This window comes from Sceloporus occidentalis, unplaced genomic scaffold (assembly GCF_023333645.1).
Source record: "Sceloporus occidentalis isolate IW3139 unplaced genomic scaffold, rSceOcc1.0.p SCAF_12, whole genome shotgun sequence".
Taxonomy (NCBI): domain Eukaryota; kingdom Metazoa; phylum Chordata; class Lepidosauria; order Squamata; family Phrynosomatidae; genus Sceloporus; species Sceloporus occidentalis.
This window is the reverse complement of record NW_028316992.1, coordinates 14,235,393-14,259,930: the sequence shown is the minus strand read 5'-3', so window position 1 is coordinate 14,259,930 and position 24,538 is coordinate 14,235,393. Positions and strand designations below refer to the sequence as shown.

Sequence of the window (24,538 nt, the reverse complement as noted above, 5' to 3'; positions counted from 1 at the left end):
GCTTTAGGATGTTTCCTGGGTGGGGAAAGAATTGTATGAAACTGAAATAAATGCAATGGGTTCTTGGCAAAAATACCTCAGACAAACAGGATTGTCACACTGGCTCTTAGGTCCTTCTTGGCTCTGAATTCTGGTCCCATTCACAAGCCAATGTATATCACAGTCTGAAGGCAACATTCCCAGAGCTCAACAATAACATAGCAGAGTACAGAAGCAAATCTCCAGATATAGGCATTGGCAATGCACTGACCACTTTCCACACTTAAAAATAACTGACACACAGTTGATTTCCTCCAAGTCCTTGGAGGTTCTTTAGCTTGCGTTGCAATATAAAACAAATATTTGCAAGCTCTCCTCTCTGACTTCCATCAACTTCACAATCTCTTCTACACCCAACACCAACCCACATCAATCCACATGTGAGCTGTATACTGTATTGGTTGTGAGTCATCTGGTGCCACACAGCATGAAGCATCCTCTGCAGTTAGCTTGCATCATGCCATGTGCTCTGACTCAACACTCTCTGGCAATCTCACAGGAAATAATGCCACTTTTCAATTAAAATAGTTTTACATATATTTAATGAAATATTTTTCACTGGCCCGACTATCTGCTTCTACTCATTTCATCATGGCAGTTCCCCTTCAATCTCTTCTTTGGTAGCTCCTATGAGTAAGGATACAGTCATTATATGGATTTGGGGGCATCCAGAATAGGTTCATGCTCAGGTCACTCACACCAACTTTATTAATTTAATCTCAAATAGGGAGGGGTGAACGTGGGGCTAAATCTTGGGGTACCACTTTCCTGTCTTTACACTGTGATTCACTCATTGTCCTCTTTTACAGAAGAATTTGTCGGTCACAAGAGAGTCCACACAAGAAAGAAGTCACATAAATGCCAGCATTGTGGGAAATATTTTGCTTACAAGTCAGTCCTAGTCATGCATCGGAGAGTCCACACAGGAGAGAAGCCATACAAATGCCAGTATTGTGGGAAAAGTTTTACTTCAAAGGCACACCTAGTGATACATCAGAGAACCCACGCAGGAGAGAAGCCATACAAATGCCAGCATTGTGGGAAATGTTTTACTTCAAAGTCACACCTAGTGATACATCAGAGACTCCACACAGGAGAGAAGCCATACAAATGCCACCATTGTGGGAAATGTTTTCCTCAGAAGTCACACCTAGTGAGACATCAGAGACTCCACACAGGAGAGAAGCCATACAAATGCCAGCATTGTGGGAAATGTTTTTCTTCAAAGGCACAACTAGTGAAACATCAGAGAGTCCACACAGGAGAGAAACCATACAAATGCCAGCATTGTGGGAAATGTTTTTCTTCAAAGGCATACCTAGTGACACATCAGAGAGTCCACACAGGAGAGAAGCCATACAAATGCCAGCATTGTGGGAAATGTTTTTCTTCAAAGGCATACCTAGTGACACATCAGAGAGCCCACACAGGAGAGAAGCCATACAAATGCCAGCATTGTGGGAAATGTTTTTCTTCAAAGGCATACCTAGTGACACATCAGAGAGTCCACACAGGAGAGAAGCCATACAAATGCCAGCATTGTGGGAAATGTTTTTCTCAGAAGTCACACCTAGTGACACATCAGAGAGCCCACACAGGAGAGAAGCCATACAAATGCCAGCATTGTGGGAAATGTTTTTCTTCAAAGGCACACCTAGTGACACATCAGAGAGCCCACACAGGAAAGAAGCCATACAAATGCCAGCATTGTGGGAAATCTTTTACTTCAAAGTCAGATCTGGTGAGACATCAGAGAACCCACACAGGAGAGAAGCCATACAAATGCCAGCATTGTGGGAAATATTTTGCGTACAAGTCCGTTCTTGTCATGCATCAAAGCATCCATGCAGGAGAGAAGCCATACAAATGCCAGCATTGTGGGAAATGTTTTTCTTCAAAGGCACACCTAGTGAAACATCAGAGACTCCACACAGGAGAGAAGCCATACAAATGCCAGCATTGTGAGAAATGTTTTTCTCGGAAGTCACACCTAGTGAGACATCAGAGAGTCCACACAGGAGAGAAGCCATACAAATGCCAGCATTGTGGGAAATATTTTGCGTACAAGTCCGTTCTTGTCATGCATCAAAGCATCCATGCAGGAGAGAAGCCATACAAATGCCAGCAATGTGGAAAATGTTTTTCTTCAAAGGCACACCTAGTGAGACATCAGAGAGTCCACACAGGAAAGCAGCCATACAAATCCCAGAAATGAACTAACACTCTTTTTGTCACTAAGGAATTCCAAAAATATATTTTCAATCCAGCAGTGCTAAGAAAAGACTGTTGTGATTTTGTTTGTAATCTTTGTCTGTCCATATGTCTGTTCATGTTAAGGTTGTATTTTGTAAAGATTAGGTTTTAATTGCTAATTGTATAGATAATGACTTTGGGTTGTAAATTTGGCTGCGGATTGTGGGTCGTGGTATAGGTTAGGCAGATGGAGGGCTGGGATTTATTACAGCTGGTTAAAATAGTTATGGGGATGATAGCTTTTGGAATTTGTGGGATGTTGGCTAAAGAAATTTGGAGGCAGAAAGGGCCTAATTTCAGGAATGGCAAAGGGGGCTTGTTACCTGTGGGGCATAGACTGTGGGAATTGGGGGGGGGGGGGCTAGGTTTGGAAGAGGGTGGAGTTTTAGGTTTGGGGGTTTTAACGTCTTGTTTGGATGGGAGTGGGCAGTTCTGGCTTAGACACTGAATTTCTATGTGTTCACAGTAAAGTTCTTTGCTATTTCAACACACTGGACTCTTTGATGCACAGAAGTTCTGAATTTGCCCAAAACTGACCCTTTCTTCTCTCCTCAGTCCTCAGCTCCATTCCCAGCCATAAGAACAGCAGAGGCAAACACACAAACATCCAGGATACACAGGGACAGCTATATTTCCAAACTAGAGCCTTCCTTTCATGCCTTTCCCTCCTGAGTCCAGCTCTGCACCTTGGGCTCTATTGTGGTCTCCTCAAAGGAAGAAAGGAAGGAGGGAAAGAAGGGGAGGCCGCTGAAGCCCAGGCACAAACCTTTCTTTCCCACAAAGACCGCCAGCAGAATAAGCAGTAGCATCTCGGCCCTGGCGATCCTGCGCATGCTGAGGAGGGGCCTTTGGGGACATCTATGTATGCACAGTCTCAGCCCCTGAAGCCATTGCTGCCCTCATAGTCTATTCTGAGGAGGGATGGAAGTGGGGAGAGCCCTTGTTCATTCAGATAAATGGCTGGAGGGTCTTCTGGGAAGCCTTTGGGGGTTATAAGAAGGAAGGTTTCTTTGGGGATTCTCCCCCCAAAGAAAGGCAGGAGGCCTGCCAGGCCTCCTCTCCCATTTTCCTTCCCTGCCCCCTCCTCGGGGGATTCCTTTGGGCCCAACTACTTGGGGGTTATTATGAGAAGAGGGCAGGGGGGACCCTTGGAGAGAGACATGGCCATGGAGGGGAGGGGGATCCAAAGGTAAAAAGGGCTTTGAGGAGCCCCCTCCCTCCTGGAAAGTGGGGCAGAGGAGAGACCCTTCCTTCTGATGCCTCATTTGGGGAAGAATTTTGTACCAAATAGCATCACTCAGGATAGCATTAGATATAACATTTTGGGGGGGAGGATAAGTTTTCTCTGGAGTCCTGGGGGAGGGGGCTCGGGGGGGGGGGGTAGAGAAGAGCCAAAATCTAGGCCAAAGCCAAGAGGAGGGAGACGGAGGGACCTCAAAGCTCTGGCAATCCCCTGGCAACCTGGGAACTAGGTTTAGAGGCCCATACGATCCGGATTGGGCACCCTCCCTCACATACTTACCTTTTCCTTCACAAAACCCCCGCAGAGGAGGACCAACAGAGAGACCCACCGCCCCAGAAACATCCCCCCCCCCCCCGGTTCTGGGAGCATACTGAAAGGGCCTTGGACCCCCTTGAAGGATGTATTAATAACAATAATAATAATTTATATTCCATCTTTTCTCAAAGGAATCAAAGCGGATTACAGTAATAAAATGACATACAATTTAAGAAATACAATTAAAATGTGAAAACCCCCAACCCTCCTCCCAATTATAAAAACATTAATAGACCCTTAAAAAGCGATTAAACTGCAAGAAAATTTAAAACATTCCAAACACAATATAATAAAAAGGTTTTTTTCAGGCAAGAAATGGGTCGTTTTCTGAAGGTGAGAAGGAGGGAAGGGGAGGTGAGTGGGGAGGGCAAGAATGAGACATCAATAACAATTTCCATCACACTAACGATGGCAAGTGTAATTTCAGGGGGAGGGGGAGGCAAGTCAATGGATCTAATCTAGTCTTGAAAGACCTGCCGGAAGAGATCTGTCTTCATAGCCTTCCTAAAGGCTTCCAATGTGTTAATATGACGGATATTAACACCTTAGAGGCCCACAGGATCTGGATTAGGAACCCTCCTCAAATACTTACCTTTTCCTTCACAACAACCCCGCAGAGGAGGACCAACAGAGAGACCCATAGCAACAGAAACATCCCCCCCCCCCAAGTTCTGGGAGCATACTGAAAGGACCTTGGTCCCCCTTGAAGGGATGTGATGATGATGATGATGATGATGATGATATTTATTTTCCTTCTTCGTGGTCTCTCCGAATCATACAAATGGGTTTCACTGCGCCTGCGCGGTGCTGTTCGGAACCTTCTGGAATCACTGGGCAAAGTTTACTTTGCAACATATAGAAACTTTTTGGCGGTAACTCCGCCCACCCGTTATAAGGCCCCTGCCTTCCCGCTCTTTTCCCCAGTTCCTTTTTTCCGCCGCGCTAGCTGCTTCTAGGAACTTTCGCTCGCTCTTGCTTGTACGGAATCACTTTCACTAGACCTCGGACTGTTTTTGACCACTCTCTTTCTCCCGCCCCGGTAACTTCGGACTTCTTCGGCTTGTTTTTGACTTCGCTTTTGACTCTCCCTCGGATTTGACGACTCGGAAGGATGCCTGCACCCTTCAAGAAATGTGATGTCTCCGGGGGCAAGGTGCCCGTCCAGGACCCTCACTCCTCCTGCCTGTTTTGCCTGGGAAAGGACCATGATGCCAGAGCCTATCACCTCTGTAAGTCTCTGTCCTCCCAAGCCAGGAAGAACCGGGAGTCCCGGCTGACTTCGGCTATTGCCCTGGGAAAGGTCCGGGAGGGACGTCCCCGCTCATTGTCGCTTCCTCCGGCTGCTCCGCCTGCGTCTTCTTCACGGGCCAGCGCTTCTAGTGTGGTCTCTGTCCCGGCCAGGACACGGTCTCCAACCACCTCCGATGTGACCCGTGGTCCCCCGAGACCCAGTGTCACCGACGAACCCTCCAAGTGCCGCCAGAAAACCTCGGGGACTGAGGGTTTCGAGCCCAGGGAGAGATCCGGGAGGAAGCCGTCCCCGGAGGGCTCACGCTCGAGAGAGCGTCAGGAGTCGGAGGTCCGGACCGTCTCGCTACCGTCCTCCAAGGCGTCGTCGAAGGCATCTCGACACGCCTCCAAGTTGCCCGAGACGAGGGCATCTTCCTCTGAAAAGGCGGCACCATCGGAGAGGGCTAAGCCAGCCAAGCCCCGCTCCAAGGGAGCCACTGTCCTGCATGACTTGCCGGACAATCCCTTCTTCCCGCCTGAAGACCTGGCGCTGACTCCGACGTCTTCCAAGAAGAGGCGTCACGCTGAGGTGACCGAGGCAGCTCCACCCAAAAAGTCCAAGCCCAAGGACCACACCGGGTCGGAGCGTCCAGCCAAGTCAAGGGAGCGTGCTTCACACAAGCAACGCTCCCCCTCCAAGGAGACCTCGGAGAGGACCCCCTCGCGCCCGGAGACGACTGTCTCAGCGCATGTAACCACAGTGCTGACCACACCACTCCCGCCGGCCCAAGATCTTGCCGCCGTCAGCGAACCAACCTCTCCCCAGAGGGAGCCATCTCTGCTCTCCGTCCACTCAGATGAGGAGGAGGCTTTCCCTGTTTCTGACATCGACGAGCCGTGGCAGCTGGACACTGACATGTTCTTTGACACCGAGACTCAGAGATACTACATGTCGGTCCCGAAGGAGAAGGCTTTCAGGGAATTTACCAGGCTTAACTTGCGCCTGGCGGTTCCCCAGGGAGACAAGCCATCATCCTCCCATGCTGTGGCCTTGTCCTCGGTACCTCACCGCCCGCCTTCCGAGCCACCGGCCCCGCAACTCCCGGCTCGCACTCCATCCCGAGCCAAGGTGACTGACATTCCTCTGACGTCTGACTCCGATTCAGACCAGGATCCCTTGCCTCCATCACGGGAACCTTCAGATGGAGAAGAGGACCCATCCGACCCACCCTCACCGCAGGGGATGCATCACCCGGGCTCCTCATCACCCACTGATGATGTTCGCTCCTTCAGCGAGCACATCATTAAGATGTGCCGGACTCTTGACATCGAGATTCCCCGCCTGAGGAGGAGGCTCGCAATCCGGTAGAACGCCGGGTCCTTGGTCGTGTCCCCACTCCACCCTGCATCCCGATGTTGCCCTCGTTGCAGTCCATTGTGCAGAGGTCATGGGATGCCCCGACTTCGCTCGCCGCGTCCTCCAGGAAGGTCGAGACGCTGTACCGGATCTCCCCGCCGGGCTGTCTGTGGTTGACCGACCATCCCAAGCCGAACTCGGCCATTGTGGAGGGGGCACAGCAGACCTTCGTGCCGAAGCAGGCGACGTCCCCGGCAGACCGAGAGGCCAAAAAGATCGATGGCCTAGCCAAAAAGGCCTACTCTTCGGCCGCCCTCACCGTGAAGGCTATAAATTACAACGCCTGTATGGGGGCATACATCCAGGCCTTGATGGAGGGGATTTCGCCCATCATCCCTGACGTCCCTGATGAGGTCCAACGTCGCTTGGTGGAGATCCGCGATGAGGCCCACTCGATAGGGAGTTGGATCATCACCGCCTCCAGGAACGTCGCCGACTGCGCGGGACGAGGCATGGCAGCATCGCTGGCTTTGCGCCGGCATGCTTGGCTGAGGGGGTCGGACCTCAACGCCAACGTTAAATCGGCCATTGAGGACATGCCCCTGGACGGTACCGGCCTTTTCCACGCCGACACTGATGAGCGTCTGAACCGCAAGTTCAGAATGAAGGCGGCGGCTAAGAAGCACGGGATGTCGTCTACCCCCGTCTCTCCCTTCAGAAGAAGGCACCGTCCTTGGCCACCGCAAGGTCAGTCCCAGGGTTCCTTTTCTCAAGACCGACAGCCTCAGCAGCAGGGCTCACAGAGGCACCGTTACCCCTCGCAGTCTTCCTCCTCCTCTGGCCGTCGTAATTTCCCGCCTCGGTACCGCAAGTCCCGCCGGCAGGACACCAACCAGGGGAAGAAGAGAGCCTGAAGGGACGCAGCGCACTTCGTTTCCCCTTCGCCCTTATTCTTTTTGGACATCCTGAGGCCTTTTATTAACATCTGGGCCTCGATAACATCGGACTCGTGGGTTCTTAACATCGTCCGCAGGGGATATGCCCTCGAGTTCCAAGAGCTCCCTCCAACCGGGGCCTTTATGTCCACTCTCCCCTCGGACACCCTTCTCGTCGAAGTGCGCACTTTGCTGGAAAAAGGGGCAATCTCCCCTTTACCGCCCGAACAATGCTCTAGGGCTTTTTTCTCCAGGTACTTCACGGTACCGAAGGCGGATGGGGGAATCAGGCCCATCCTGGACTTGAGACAATTGAATCTGTTCCTTGAATACCGTCGCTTTCGAATGGTAACCTTGGCCTCCATTCTGCCTCTACTCCATCAGGGTCTGTGGTTCGCGACCGTCAACCTGAAGGATGCCTACTTCCACATCGGTATCCGGGAGTCTCACCGAAGATTCCTCGCCTTCGCTGTGGGCTCCGCCGCGTACCACTACAACGTCCTCCCCTTCGGCCTTGCCACGGCACCGAGAGTCTTCACGAAGTGCATGGCACCGGTGGGTGCCTACCTGCATCAGAAGGGGTTCATGGTCTTTCCTTACCTGGACGACTGGCTGTTCGCTGCCGAATCCCAGAGAGAACTGCAGGAGGCTCTCTCATTCGCCTTACACCTTTTGGACTCCCTCGGTCTGGTGATCAACCGAGAAAAGTTCCATTTCACACCTTCCAGACAGGTCAAGTTCATCGGGGCCATCCTCGACTCCGAAATATGCTCCGCCTTTCTCCCTCCAGACCGTTTCCAGGCGCTGACGACTTTGATCGGGCCTTGCATCTCTCACAGAAGGGTGAGGGCCAGGGACGTCCAGGTCGCCCTGGGCCACATGGCATCGACGACGTTCGTCACACCATGGTCAAGACTCCGCCTTCGACCTCTTCAGTCCTGGTTCCTCTCGGCCTTCTCTCCGATGACAGACCCTCCGTCCAAATGGCTCACGGTACCGAGACCTGTAGCCGCTTCCCTCAGATGGTGGTTGGACTGCCGCAACGTGTGCATCGGAATGCCCTTTCATCAGCCTCAGCCCCAACTGACTCTGACAACAGATGCATCCCTGGAGGGATGGGGCGCTCACCTGCTCGACCTGGTCGTCAAAGACAGGTGGTCTGTCCAGGACAAGCTCCTCCACATCAACGCTCTGGAAATGTTGGCGGTGGAGAAAGCACTGAGGGCATTCGAATCCGCGGTCACAGACAAGGTGGTCCTCCTGAGAACGGACAACACCACCGTGATGTACTACATCAACAAACAAGGAGGCACCAAGTCAAAGACCCTGCTCGACCTCACTCTCCGCATCTGGGACTGGTGCATCCAGAGGCGCGTCCTCCTCCAGGCGATTCATCTTCCCGGAGAGGACAACGAGCTGGCGGATCGCCTGAGCAGATCCCCTTCGGTGTGCCACGAGTGGAGGCTCCATCCCGAGACGGTCAGCGACCTCTTCGACAGGTTGGGAAATCCCCGGATCGACCTCTTCGCAACTGGTTGGAACAGCCACTGTCCCCGGTTCTGCTCCAGGAAGCGAATGGACGGATCCCTCGGAGACGCATTCGCTTTCCTCTGGACGGGGGAGCTCCTCTACGCCTTCCCTCCGTTCCCTCTCATCATCAGGGTGGTGTCCAAGATGACAACGGACCGGTCGCATGCGATCCTGATCACGCCGTGGTGGCCGAGACAACCGTGGTTCGCATCCCTTCTCCACCTCTCCAAGAGATGCTTCCTCCGTCTCGATCCTCGCCCGGACCTGCTGTCGATCCAGGATGGATGGATTCTCCACCCGGACATTGAGAGCCTACCGCTGGTGGCCTGGAGGATACGGCCCTAACTGTCTTGCCGGAGGCGGTGAGGACAGTGATCCTGGCTGCAAGGAAACCTTCCACCCAGCGGTCCTACGCCCTGAAATGGAAGAAGTTTGGCCTCTTCCTTAATCGAAAGGGCTTGTCTCCAGCTCAGGTGTCTACTCCAGTGGTGCTGGAGTTTTTGATGGCGCTTTTGGATGAGGGGCTGTGCCTCGCATCCATTAAGTGCTATTTGTCTGCCATTTGTGCTAAGTACCAATTCGGGGGGAGAGATTCTTTTTTCAAGGATCCCTTGGTGAAGGGGTTCCTTAAGGGATGTGCCAACCTATACCCTCCGGTGTCGGTACCAGCACCGGCTTGGAGCCTGGAGGCAGTGCTGTCTGCACTCCAATCCAAGCCCTTTGAACCGATGGCCACAGCGGACTTGAGACTTTTGACTTGGAAAACCGCCTTTCTTGTGGCCATCACCTCTGCCCGCCGTGCGGGCGAACTCTGTGCCTTGCGGAGGGACCAGCCCTTCTTGAGGTTCCACAAGGACAAGGTGGTCCTCCGGACAGACATTACCTTCCTGCCTAAGGTTGTCTCCGCGTTCCACATGTGCCAGGACATTGTGTTGCCGACCCTCGCTTCCAATCCGACTTCGGATGCGGAGCGGAGCCTGCACTCTCTGGATGTCAGGAGAGCACTGGCGTTTTACCTGGACAGAACTGCTGCCTCCAGTCGGTCCGAGAGACTTTTTCAATGCTACTCGGAGCCGAAGAAGGGGTTGCCCGTGTCTGCGCAGAGGTTCTCCAAATGGGTGGCCGGTACCATCCACCTCTGCTATGAACTCTTGGGCAAACCTCTCCCTGGCAGGGTTCGGTCCCATTCTACAAGGGCAATGTCAGCGTCTTCCGCATTCTTCTCGGGGATTCCTTTGGAGGATGTCTGTAAGGCTGCTGTCTGGTCCCAACCTCTGACTTTTATCAAACATTATAGGTTGGACACCAGAGCCATTCGAGACGCAGCTTTCGGGAGGGCTGTGTTGGTTTCAGGGTTGCATTGATTGCACTACTGATGGTTTGTGTTTTCAGCATTTATGTACATAATGCCACTGATTTACATTCTGTTGAATGTTGATTTGCACAATTTCAATGGGACTGGTCTTGCATGACCTTTTATTCCCTTCTCAGGTTTTGCAATGTTATTGCTATGTTGAGTTTGTGCATGAACAAAAAGACTGACTCTTTTTATGGTTCAAGGTTTTTATTGTTACAATAAATATACCCTTGGTTTACCATAGCTTTGGTTTCAGGACACTCCCTCCGCCGCTTACCTAAGCTTGTCAGTCTAAACCCATTTGTATGATTCGCAGAGACCACGAAGAAGAAGGACAGGTTGCTTACCTGTAACAGTATTTCTTCGAGTGGTCATCTGCGAACACATACAAATCCCACCCGTCCATCCCCTCAGTGTCCTGCTCTGATTGGCTCTTCCATCGCCTGCTTGGCGGAAAAAATTGCGGAACTGGGGAAAAGAGCGGGAAGGCAGGGGCCTTATAACGGGTGGGCGGAGTTACCGCCAAAAAGTTTCTATATGTTGCAAAGTAAACTTTGCCCAGTGATTCCAGAAGGTTCCGAACAGCACTGCGCAGGCGCAGTGAAACCCATTTGTATGTATTCGCAGATGACCACTCAAAGAAATACTGTTACAGGTAAGCAACCTGTCCATATTCCGCCTTTTTCAAAGGAATCAAAGCGGATTACAGTAATAAAATAACATACAATTTAAGAAATACAGTTAAATCGCCCAAACCCCCAACCCTCCTCCCAATTATAAAAACATTAATTGACCCTTAAAAAGCTATTAAACAGCAAGAAAATTTAAAACATCCAAAACACAATATAGTAAAAAGGTTGGCAAGAGTAAGGGTCAGGGGCAGGGAGAAGCAACTCTATTCTAGTCTGGAAAGGCCTGCCGGAAGAGATCCGTATTAATAGCCAGCATTGTGGGAAATGTTTTTCTTCAAAGTCAGACCTACTGAAACATGAGAGAGTCCACACTGGAGAGAAGCCATACAAATGCCAGCATTGTGGGAAATGTTCTTCTTCAAAGTCAGTCCTACTGAAACATGAGAGAGTCCATATAGGAGAGAAGCCATACAAATGCCAGCATTGTGGGAAATGTTCTTCTTCAAAGTCAGTCCTACTGAAACATGAGAGAGTCCATATAGGAGAGAAGCCATACAAATGCCAGCATTGTGGGAAATGTTCTTCTTCAAAGTCAGTCCTACTGAAACATGAGAGAGTCCATATAGGAGAGAAGCCATACAAATGCCAGCATTGTGGGAAATGTTCTTCTTCAAAGTCAGTCCTACTGAAACATGAGAGAGTCCATATAGGAGAGAAGCCATACAAATGCCAGCATTGTGGGAAATGTTCTTCTTCAAAGTCAGACCTAGTGAAACATGAGAGAGGCCACACAGGAGAGAAGCCATACAAATGCCAGCATTGTGGGAAATGTTCTTCTTCAAAGTCAGACCTAGTGAAACATGAGAGAGTCCACACAGGAGAGAAGCCATACAAATGCCAGCATTGTGGGAAATGTTCTTCTTCAAAGTCAGACCTAGTGAAACATGAGAGAGTCCACACAGGAGAGAAGCCATTCAAATGCCAGCATTGTGGGAAATGTTTTTCTTCAAAGTCAGACCTAGTGAAACATGAGAGAGTCCACACAGGAGAGAAGCCATACAAATGCCAGCATTGTGGGAAATCTTTTACTTCAAAGGCATACCTACTGAAACATGAGAGAGTCCACACTGGAGAGAAGCCATACAAATGCCAGCATTGTGGGAAATCTTTTACTTCAAAGGCATACCTAGTGAAACATGAGAGAGTCCACACAGGAGAGAAGCCATACAAATGCCAGCATTGTGGGAAATGTTCTTCTTCAAAGTCAGACCTAGTGAAACATGAGAGAGTCCACACAGGAGAGAAGCCATACAAATGCCAGCATTGTGGGAAATGTTCTTCTTCAAAGTCAGACCTAGTGAAACATGAGAGAGGCCACACAGGAGAGAAGCCATACAAATGCCAGCATTGTGGGAAATGTTCTTCTTCAAAGTCAGACCTAGTGAAACATGAGAGAGGTCACACTGGACAGAAGCCACACAAATCCCAGAAATAAACTAACATTATATTTGTCAAGTAGCAATACAAAGAATATAGTTTTAATCCTGTGGTGATAAGAAAAGGCCCTTGTGATTTTGTGTGTTAGGTTTGTCTGTCCATATGTCGGTTTATGTTTTAAAGTTTTATTTTGTCAATTGCTATTCGTATAGACCATTGCTTTAGTTTATAAATATGAGTGGGGATTATGGATTGTGGAATAGGTTAGCTAGATAGAGGGGTGAGCTTTTTTGTAGGTGGTTAGAATAGTTATAGGAATGATAGCTTTTGCAATGTGTGGGATGCTGGCTGAAGACAGCTGGGGGCAGATATTAACAGAAAGGGCTAGTTTCTGGGAATGGCAAAGGGGGCCTTGTTACCTGTGGGGCATAGACTGTGGGAATTGGAGGAGGGGCTAGGTTTGGAAGAGGGTGATATTTTAGGTTTGGGGGTTTTAATGTATTCCTTGGCTTGGGAAGGGCAGTTCTGACTTAAACGCTGAATTTCTCACTATGTGTTCTCAATAAAGTTCTTTGTTGTTTCAACACACTGGACTCATTGGTGTACAGAAGGTCTGCATTTGCACAAAATTGACCCTTTCTTCTCTCCTCAGCCCTCAGCTCCATTCCCAGCCATAAAAACAGAGGCAAACACACAGATATATAAACACTCAGAAAGATAGAGCTATATGTACAAAGCAGAGCCTTCCCAGCCTTTTCCTCCTGAGTCCAGCTCCGCAGGTTGGGCTACATTCCAGAAGGAAGGAAAAAAGGCCGTAGTCCTTCCCTTCTTCCAAAGGCCAACAGTGGAATAAACAGCAGCAGCAGCAAGGGCCTTACGATCCCTGCGCATGCCCAGGAGGGGCCTTTGGGGCATCTGTGCATGCACACTCTCAGCCCCTGAAGCTGCTGCCCTTGCAGCCTGCTGTGAGGGAGGGAAGTGGGGAGAGCCCTCGTTCATCTGGGGGGATTGCTGTGGGGTCTTCGGGGGGGGGGGGGGTTGGGTTGTTGTAGGAAAGAAGGGAACCCAGATCTTTGGTCTTTGAGAAATCCCCTCCCTCCTGGAAAGTGTGGCAGAGGAGAGACCCTCCCTTCTGATGCCTCATTTGGGGGAGATATTTGTGCCACATAAAGAACATTGCACAACATAGGCTTCAATAGCATTGGAAACAACACTATTCGGGGGGGGGGGGGAGTTTGTTCTGGGATCCTAGAGGAAGGGGCCTCTGTCTGGGGGGAAGAGAAGAACCCAAATCTAGGACAAAGCAAGAGGAGGGAGATAGAGGGACCCCAAAGCCTCTTCTGGGGAGACTGACATCCCCCTGGCAACCTGGGAACTAAGCTTAAAGGACCACAGGATCCGGATTAGGCACCCCCTTCCCCATATACCTATCTTTCTCTTCACAACAGCCCTGCAGAGGAGGACCAGCAGATAGACCCATAGCCCCAGAAAGAATGCCCTCCTGATTCCGGGAACATGCTGAAATGGCCTTGGATGCCATTGAAGAGATGTACATTAAAAGAGGAAAAGGGAGGAATAAAGGAGTGAAAGTGCCAAGGGAAGAGAAGCATGAAGGAACTGCTGAAGTCGGGGTGGTGGTGGTGGTGGTGGATCTGGGCCCTCACTCAGCCACCTTCACCCCAGAATCCATTATTAGAGCCTTCCACAGATCATTAAAATGCTTTAAATGACTATTTCACAGATAATATCTCTCAGATAAGACCTGACTTGGATGCCAGCATTATTGCAGAGGCCATAGGTGAGGTGTCCAGTGACTCTGTGAATAAGATCATACTGGATCAGTTTGAATCTGTGAGTACCAAGGATGTGAATAAGCTCCTTGGAAATGAGAAGAAGACAACTTGCCCTCTCGACCCTTGCCCTTCATGGCTGGTCATCCAAGGAGGAGATGCACTTCTGACTCACCTGAGATGTATCATAAATGCATCTCATCCATCTTGCTGAAAAGAAGCGGTGTTACGGCCGTTTATGGTAAAGCCCTCCCTAGATCCCTTGGATATGAACAATTACAGACCGGTCTCTCATCTCCCATTTCTAAACAAGGCAATTGAGAGGGCAGTTGCTCTCCATCTCCAAGCAGTCTTCGATGAAACAGATTATCTGGACTCATTTCAAACCGGCCTCAGGACAGGACACGGAGTCAAGACAGCTATGGTCGCCTTAGATGATCTTTGCTTCAGCATCAACATGTGAAGTTTGTCCCTGCTGATGCTTTTGGATCTCTCAGCGGCCTTCGATACCATTGACCATGGCATCTTTCTGGAAAGCCTGAGGGAACTGGGGATCGGGGGCAATGCGTTGCGGTGATGCCGGTCCTATCTCTCAAGCAGATTCCAGATGGAGATGCTTGGGGACAGATGTTGCTCTAAAAGGGAGTTTAAATCTGGCATTCCTCAGGGCACCATCCTGTCACCAATGCTATTCAACATCTACCTGAAACCGCTGGGAGAGATCATCTGGAGGCATGGAGTAGGGTGCTAGTAGTACGCTGATGACACCCAACTATACTGCTTCATGCCCCAGACCTGAGCGTCAACTAAGGAAGGCATCTCCCCTCTGAATGAATGTCTTGAGGCAGTAATCGGAAAGATGAGGAAAAACAAATTGAAAGTTAATCCAGATAAGACAGAAGTATTTCTTTTTAGAGCCCCTGACCCATGTCTGGAGGTTTGTCAACCGGTCCTGGACGGGGTCACACTTCCCCTAAAGGACTATGTTCGCAGTCTTGGGGTGCTCCTGCTCCTTTGCTCCAGATGTCAGCTCAGATAGATGCGACGGCCAAGAGTGCATGTTATCAGCTTCGGTTGATACGCCAACTGCCTTCCTTCCTGGAACCTGAAGACCTAAAAACTACGGTGCATGAACTGGTAACCACACGTCTTGACTTCTGTAATGCGCTCTACATAGGGCTACCCTTGTATTAAGTCCGGAAACTTCAACTAATCCAAAATATGGCAGCCAGAGTGGTCACTGGAAGATCTAGAGGGGACCATATCACTGTTAGGAAATGACAAGTATGTGACCACAAGATAGAGCTGTAGTGGAACCTATTACAGTTCCAGTGGCAGTTGACAGTTGACCCTTGCATTATGGAATGTTGATGCAGTCAGTCCTTCTGAGAAAGAGTTTCAGTTATGACAGTTGCTGTTAGAGTAACTGCCTCTCTGTTTTATTGTTATGGCTGTTTTAGTTGGCAAAGTAACTTATTTATTAAAGTAATTTATTTATTAAAGCCCTCGTGTAGAGTGAAGGCTTGAAGTGCTCTTGTCGTTATTTCTCAAGCTGGGAGCTCAAAGCCGTTTGCAGTGGTGAAGGAATATTCTCCTTCTTGGCCTGAATACCTTTGCAGACATCTCTTCAGATTCCTTCTCCCTGGCGTCTTGTCGACGTGGTTCAACTCTGCAGGTGGTCGTGGTGGACACAGCGCGTCTTTCCACGCCCTAACAATCACACCTATACTAACGTCTCTTCACTGGCTGCCCATTAATTTCCGGGGACAGTACAAGGTGTTGGTTATAACCTTTAAAGCCCTTTATGGCTTGGGTCCAGCTTACTTATGGTATCTCCTTCTCCCATACAATCCGCCCCACACACTGAGGTCCTCTAGTAAAAGCTTACTCAGCCAGCAATAACAAGGCTGGCTGCATTTACCCAGAGGACCTTCTCTTCTGCAGCTCCCAGTTTATGGAATAGCCTCCGGAAGAGATCTGATATATCACCGGTCTTGAAGGCTTTAAAAAGGCCATCAAGACGTATATCTTACAGCAGGCATTTCCAGATTAACATCACAGCAATCTCCTATTCATTTAATAAATTGTTCAACAACTGGTCTAAGTGCCTCTGCTCTATTTTTAATCATTGTTTTAATCACTGTTTAAGAATTTAATTGTATTTTAAGGTGGATGGGAGGAATTGTGAGGGTTTTGGAAGCAACAATGATAGGTTGCTACAGTATTTTACTGATGCTTTTACTGTTAGCTGCTTTGATCTGTTTGGAGAAGCGCAAAGTCAAAGAATACTGGAATATAGTACATTATATAATAAGACTGGGATAAAGTGATGGACTATCTCAAAATGAAGGAAGATTTAAGGGGATTCATAGAATTACAGAGTTGGAAGAGACCCCAAAGGGCTCCAACCCCATTCTGCCATGCAGGAACTCTCAATCAAAGCATCCCCAACAGATGGCCATCCAGCCTCTGTTTGAAGTCCTCCAGGGAAGAAGACTCCACTATATTCTAAGAAAGGAGTGTGTTCCACTGTCAAACAGCCCTTACTGTCAGGAAGTTCTTCCTAATGTTGAGGTGGAATCTCTTTTCCTGGAGCTTGCATCGATTCTTCTGGGTCCTAGTCTCGGGAGCTGCAGAAAACAAGCTTGCTCCCTCCTCAATATGACATCCCTTCAAGTATGTAAACAGGGCTATCATGCCACCTCTTAACTTCTAACTATACTTCTATTGATGCAGCCTAAAATCGCATTGGCCTTTTTAGCTGCCGTATCGCACTGTCGACTCACGTTCAATTTGTTGTCTACTTGGACTCCTAGATCTGACCTGACTTGCCTCATAAAACTCATTGCATGGCTCTCACTAAAGACAAAGGTCTGTGTCCCATTGTATCCAACCCCCTTAGTGGCTTCCATCTTAGTGGGACAGTGAATCCATGTTGGTTTTTATCTTGACAATCCAAGACATTGAATTTATTGGGGGGAAGAGAGTTCAGTAAAAAGTTTGGGATGGATTTAATGTTCCCCTGCCCTGACCTCTGTTACTTTAAGGATAAATTCTCAGTGGGGAGGAAAAACTAACTCTCTTTCAAGACAAGGAGATGTGAACACGCTGCCCAACTCTAAAACACCATGGAAAGTGCATGAGGCTTCTTCTGTAGCTTGTCGGTTAGTTACAGGTCGTCATCTGATTCTATGAGATCCACGTTTCTGTAGCCATGCCAGTCAGATCCCAGTGGCAAATGTGAGTCATCCTCCAATCCGCATTCAACATCCAAATGGGCTGCTTTGACTCTGTAGGTCAGAGAAAACCTGCCCATTTGAACAAAGAGTAGAAAGATGAGGTGGTGCCCCTTTTCCATATTGCGGCTTTTCTCCTGAGGCCAAGAACCTATTGCATAAAAGTGTCCCAGACTCACTTGGCTCCCTCCTCTGGGTCAGCAAGAATTGTCTGGTTCACGATCACCGTCTCTTCTTCATTTCGCATGATGCCTTTCTCATTCATCTTAAGGCCAGACAATTTTGTGGAAAGACCTTTCTTCTTTCCAAGTCCTTTGTCTGGAGAAGATTTTTAAAAAAGGTATAAGAACAGTCTAACAAATGAATACAATTTTACCTCAGCAAATGAAGTGAAACTCAGAAGAAGCATCATAGGATACATCAGGCAGAACTCTCTTCATGCGTGTAAACTTTTAACAGGTTCGCTAGTGCTCAAGTCGAAGGCAGTTATTCATTTGTGGAGGTTTGTCATAGGCCACCTCCACCGTATGACTGTGGATGAAAAAGCCCACCAGCCTATATGCCTAGGAGAAGGAATTTAGGGCACCTTCCTGGTAGGATTTTTCTTGAACTGCCTCCCAAATAATATGTCTTCTGTGAAAGATTACAAGCATTGTGTTTTTTAAGGGGTAAAACTGTGACTAAGCATGGCCATGGAAGAGGTTCATACATTTCTGCCTGGGGTTGAGAAAGTGGAAGGAGACACAGTTTTCTCCTTCTCTCTTCTTGCTTGATCTTGGGGTCATTAAGTGGAGATGGGAAATTTAGGACAGACAACAGCAAAACAAACATCACATTTGTCACAGTTCATGTAAACTTTGTCAGACTGTGACTTCCATACTATTGGGGCATTGAATTTCCTCCAGGTTTTCATCCATGGGGCTGGAGCCCAGTCAGGGTTGGCTCTAGATATTTGGCCATCCTAGGCGAGAAATATTTTGGCTCCTCCCCCGGTACCCCCTCAGAATGTGGGAAAAAAGTAGGATATGATGTACAACAAAATGTAGGACAAATTGTAGGACATTTCAAAAATGGAGAACACAACCAACTAAAACAGCGGTTCCCAACCTTTGTTGGGCTGCGACCCCCATTGGGGACAAAAGTCCCCACCCACGGCCTCCCTGATTGGTTGGGAAGCCAGGAAGGGGTGGGACTTTTGCCCGCCTACAATCCTAGCGGGCTTTCTGGTCGGAATTCCCACCCCTTCCCAGCATCCCAACCAATTAGGGAGGCTGCCGAGGGAAAAGGTGCGGGACTTCTGGCCGCAAAGCCCGCTGGGGCTTGTAGTCCCGTCCCCTTCTCCCCGCGGTTGCCTGGCAGCCCCAGGGAGAAGAGGAGGAGGCGCCCCTCCTGTCCCTTCCTCCTCTCGGGTGGCTGCACCCGCGAGAAGGAAAGGAGAAGGAGGAGAAGCCCCCCCTTCCTCCCTGGAAGTGGCTGCACCCGCGGAAAGGAAGGGAGGGGAGGAGGCGCCCCTTGTCCCTTCCTCCTCTCGGGTGGCTGAGCCAGAGCGGGCACTCGCAGGGGGAAGGCAAAGGAGGGAACCCCACCCATTCCCCTTTCTGCTCCAGCGCCGGCACCCGCGGGGAGAAGGGGAGGGGGAGGTGGGGGGATTCCCAACCTGGCAACCCCCAAAGGGGTTGCAATCCCCAGGTTGGGAACTCCTGCTCTAGCCCCAGCAGCAGAGCAGCAGGAGGCGAGACTTTGCGTCCTGGGGCCGGAGGTGCGCTCGTACACGCTCCAGCCAAGTGCCCTCTGCCCTTGCCTGCTGCCGCTGCCTTGGCTGCCCCAGCCCCCAGCCCAGCCAGAAAGGAAAGGGAGAGGGCCCTTGGGAGCGTGCACCCCAGAGCGCCAAAGTCGCGCCTCCTGCTGCTCTGCTGGCGGCGGGGCTAGATCTGCGCTCCAGCCAAGCACCGGCCCCTGCTTCCCCTGAGTCAGGCCCTGGGCAGCAGGAGAAGAGCGGGCAAATTGCACCCCTGGTCTTTTTGTGCCCCAGGCAACCGCCTAGGTCCCCTATATGGTAGGGCCAGCCCTGAGCCCAGTTCCAAGATAGAATCAGCACCACAAAGAGCTCAGACTAAGAGACAGAGCACATGGAAGTCTCCATTCACTACTGTCTATGTGATATAATTGCAAGCCACTCTCCTCCAATGCCCTCTTTCCCTCCCAGTTAACATTTGTAGATCATCCCTTACAGATCTTGGAGAACTAACTTGCAACCGAAAGAACAACAGTATCCTTATTTTAGTCGCATGTGTTCTTTTTAAAAAATGCTTTTGTTCATTCTACATTTTGTATTCTAAGCCACCTTGAGACCCACCCATGGGAGAAAGGTGGGATGAAGTTTAATAAATAACACAACTATACAGTTCAATGGATGTACAATAGCAATGAATGAATAAGAAGGATGCTTTCAGGTGAGATCAACCAGTCCAACTTGTGATGCCTTCAGGAGCAGCTTCCACTGTAAGAAAGACAGTACTCAAAATACTAACATAAAATAGGAAACAGGCAAACGAACCAAGAGAAATGCTCTTGTCCTGAGGTCTCTCCACCTTCTCTCAGCCTCAACTGACTCAACTCCCACCGTGGAGAAGATTCTCAGTTGTTTCCAGGGAAACCAACCAAAGAAACACATTCTCCTTGGTTCCATCTGACCATTTCTCCATGAGGTCCAATGACATGGGTTACATTTCTCTTAATAGGATGATTTCAACTGCTTTTTAAAATTTCACAGTCAGCTTTCAGTATCAACAGATTCTGCATCTCAATATATCCCCAAAAAGCCAACCTTGATTTTGCCATTTTATGTAAGCCACATCATATTACGACCCCATTGTTTGTAATAGGACTTGAACATCCACAGACTTTGGTGACTTTGTGGGGTCCTGAAACCAAACCTCAGCAGATACTGAGGTCAAACTGTAAATAATGTTCAAATTCCTTTTATTTTCAGAATAAACCACCATGCAATCAATACAATTATAATTCAAACATACATCACACTTGTTCTTTTTTTGTTCTTCTTAATACCATCTACTTCTTCCATCTTCATCTTTCTCCTTCCTACCTCCTCTATTCTTTAAACCGCATGTCATCCTACCTTCCTACTACCTTCTTCTCATTCTTTCCACCTCTCTCCTTTCTCTCTCTCCTTCACAACTGTACCACTCTCTTACTCATCATTCCACTCTACCCAACTGTAACCTCTACCTTCTACACTTACACATACCTTCAACTACATACCTAACTCTTTTTACCACATCTATCTTCTTTCTCCCTTTCTTTCTCACTTCTAGAAGAATAGGAAAGAAGATCTTATTTCAGCTTCCTCACTTCTAATTTATTCTATACTTTACCATGTATCATAACTTTCCTTTCTTTCTCTATTTCATATTTACTTCTATCTTGTTACTCAGTTTACATTCTTCTCTATCCAAAGCACAGTTAATACACAGAAAAGAATCTACAATGTCATCTCCTTCTATCTCCTTTGAAGGCCGAATGCATCATTATATACAACAGTGATTACTCCACTGCACTCTTATGCCCTCTAACTGTGGATGAATTAATAATAATAATAATAATAATAATAATAATAATAATAATTTATTTGGATCCCATCTTTTCCCGAAGGAATCAAGGTGGGTTACAAGAAAAAATAATAACATAAAATATGTGTAAAATATACATTTAAAATAATAGCCAAACCCTACTCTGCCTCAGCGCTTGGCACTTGTCAGTTTGAAGCCTTCAGGGGAGAGAGAGAGACTGAGGGGGAAGAGTGGAAGGAGTGAGGAGGAATGGCCACTCTTGAGTCCGAAGCAGAAATGTTTATATAACGAAGTGATATCTCCGTCTGGGCATCGACAGGGGAAGCGTGACCTTGTTGGTGCTTTTGGACATCTCAGCGGCTTTCGATACCATTGACCACGGTATCCTTCTGGAATGTCTCAGAGAGTTGGGTATCGGGGGCACTGATGACACCCAAATATGTTTCTCTGTGTCTCCGACTGATGCGGTGTCTAAGGATGGTGTCTCTCCTCTGAATGCCTGCCTGGAGTCGGTAATGGGCTGGATGAGGGAAAACAAACTCAGTTTGAATCCAGAGAAAACGGAAGTACTGGTGATAGGTTCCCCAGGCCCGGGGAAGGAAGTTTATCCACCTGTCCTGATTGGGGTCACACTTCCCCTGAAGGATGAAGTTCGCAGTTTAGGAGTACTTCTGGACTCATCTCTGCAGTTGACATCTCAAGTAGATGCGACAGTCAGAAGTGCTTGCTATCAGCTTCAGTCGATACGCCAGCTGTGACCCTACCTGGGCCAAAGGGACCTTGAAACGGTGGTACATGCTCTGGTAACCTCTTGCTTAGATTTCTGTAATGCGCTCTACATGGGGCTACCCTTGTACCAATCCCGAAAGCTTCAGTTAGTACAAAACATGGCAGCCAGATTGATCACCGGTGCATCTAGGTTTGACCATACAACACCTATATTGAAAGATCTCCACTGTCTGCTCATTCGCTTCCGAGTGCAATACAAGGTGTTGGTTATCACTTATAAAGCCCTACATGGCTTGGGCCCAAGTTACTTGAGGGACCGCATCTCCCCATATAATCCGTCCCGCACACTTACAACATCCGGGAAGAACCTGTTGGAAATACCATCTTCCAGATACGTCTCCACATCCCAGAGGGCTTTTTCTGTAGTAGCCCCGCGGATCTGGAATAGTCTTCCCGAGGAGCTCCGTCTTATGACCCCTGGAATCATTTAAAAAGAGACTTAAAACCTTTCTCTTTTGCCAAGCCTTCCTCTCCGTAGAATGAATAGTATTTTCGATGCGATTGATTCCCTGCCTTACACTGCTGTATGTTGTCCATAGAGTTTGTAGAATTTTATATTGGAGTTTATTTATCCTGTTTTTATGAGATTGTGTAATGGTTTTTAATTAGTCTGTAACCCCGCTTGGATCCTATGGGAGAGGCGGGGAAACACAAATAAAATTTATTATTATTATTATTATTGAAACCTATGAAAACCTATCCTCTCTGGGTAAGGAACTTGGGTCTATTGTTCTTCCTTCAGAAAAGGGGGGGGGGTCTTGCATGCTGCATACATGGCACTATGATCCCACTTTAATGGTCAAAGCAACATCCTTGAAATCTTGGAATTTGTACTTTACGGAGCCACTAGCGCTCTCTAGTTGATGATTGTAAATGCCCTTTGCTAAACTGCAAATCTATCCTAGGAAAGAACCATGGCACTTAATATCTTTTGGCCCCAAATTCTCTTTGGTACATCCCTTAGCAAGTTTTCAGGTCTTTTTGATCTATGTTTCAGTGTTTCTATGTTCTGGACCGGCTTCCAATATCCTCTCTTGGCCCGACAATGGCTCAGATTGAGCCAAACAATGACAATAGGATGCTGGGGAATATTGAGGAGGTAAACATTATGTCTTTTTCCCCAGGTGGGCCAATGGGGCTGCCTCTGAGATCCCTGTGGTCCCAGTGTGGCTGCCCAGTCCCCAGTAGCTGCCCAGCCCAGTCTTGGAGGTGTCTTCAGGCTGTTTGAAGGCTCCTCTCTGCAGCCCTACCCTCACCAATACTGGACTCCCCAGACCCCTTCCTAAGCCATTCCAATGGATTATATTTATTATCCTACCTTTCTCACCAAATGGGACTGAAAGTGTCTCTTTCCTGCACCATTCCCTTTTTCTCTCTATCTGTGTGTAAGAGAGAATGTGAAATATAGAATGGCAGGGAAGAGATGCTGAAGCAGTGCAGATGGCCTGAGAGCAGCTGGGGAAGTTGGAGAGAGGAGGGAGAAATGGAAGGAGATCAGGCATGTGGACGCGTGGAGGGGAGGGAAGGACCAAGCAAAGACAGTCTAGCTCTGTTTGGGAAAGTCCAGAATAGAGCCAGAACAGGTGTCCATAAGAGAGGCAGAAGGTGTCCATAACAGAGCCAGAAGAGTATTGTGAGGTAGCCATGAACCTGAAAAATGTTAACAACTGGTTTAAGTAAACTGGTGCCAACCAGCTCAAGTCCCTGTTTTCAGACATTTGAAGGGATTTCATTTAGCAGTTATGAGTAATATCAATGAAGTGAGGAAAAGCAACACAGAAACTCCTTTATCTCATGTTCCTTTTCTATTGTTTAGTTTGCTTAGCTCCATTGTAGATTCCAGATTCCACGCTGTCTCCCAGGCTTCTAAGGGGATTTCATGCCCTATTTCTCTTGCCCAATCGATCATGTATTGTTTTACTGGCTCTTTTTCTAGTTCTCTTTCTCTAAATAACTTATAACATTTACCAATATTTCCCCCTCATCCACTTTCATTATCAAATCATCTAATTTATTTGGTTTTATCTCAGTTCCTGTAATCTTCATATCCTCATTGAATCTATGACCCGTTACAAATGGGCCTAAAAGTGCGCACTCCGTGCGTGCTAGGGTTAGAAAGGGGCATCCTTTCCGGACGCCCCTAACCCTAACACGTGCGGAGCGCGCACAAAATGGCAGCGGCCGTTCCACACGGCCGCTGCCATTACGACGTCACGACCACGCCACCTCTATACAGGGCGGTGCAGATGTGACGTTGTCACGCCGCACCAGGGCGCATAGTGCGCCCCTTCCCCAGCCGCAAAAGGAGCTCCGAAACGGAGCTCCTTCTGCCGTTTGCATCGCTGGGCACAGCCTTCAGATGGCTGCGCCCAGCGATGCAGAGAAAGGGGCCAAGCGGCCCCTTCCTCCTCCTCTCCGGGGTGTCCTTGGGGCTTGAAGGACTTTCCCGGTTTGGGGCGGGTCTGCACAGTCCCGCCCCGGTTTGGCCCCGCCCCCGGGACACCCCCCCTGCGACGGATGCCAGGCAGGGAAAGGAGCCTCGCACGAGCGAGGCCCGTTCCCTGCTTGGCCTCCTCCGCCGAGGGAGGCGGCCTGGCTCTGCTCCCTCTTTCCCGGCCTCTGTGAAGGCCAAGCCTCCACAGAGGCCGTGAAAGGGAGGGGGATCGCCGCGATCGCGGGCGCTCTCCTCCTTCTTTCCAGGCCTCTGTGAAGGCCAAGCCTCCACAGAGGCTGGGAAAGGGAGGGGGATCGCCGCGATCGTAGGCGCTCTCCTCCTTCTTTCCATTTTGCTTACAATTCAATCCT

The 24,538-nt window shown here is 49.0% G+C and overlaps 1 protein-coding gene across 1 annotated transcript in view; it reads left to right on the top strand.

Annotated features, from left to right (window-relative positions):
* Positions 1 to 645: 645 nt before the first annotated feature.
* The window catches only part of LOC149305314 (uncharacterized), a 76,125-nt gene continuing 52,232 nt past the window's right edge, over positions 646 to 24,538 (top strand). Inside the window, exons 1-5 of the mRNA XM_089478032.1 lie at positions 646 to 2,170; positions 5,052 to 6,445; positions 6,565 to 7,184; positions 8,163 to 8,215; positions 11,241 to 12,348. Of these exons, the coding sequence (XP_089334158.1) occupies positions 944 to 2,170; positions 5,052 to 6,445; positions 6,565 to 7,184; positions 8,163 to 8,215; positions 11,241 to 12,348 (4,402 nt within the window). The 5' untranslated portion in view covers positions 646 to 943. The remainder of the gene's footprint in view (positions 2,171 to 5,051; positions 6,446 to 6,564; positions 7,185 to 8,162; positions 8,216 to 11,240; positions 12,349 to 24,538) is intronic.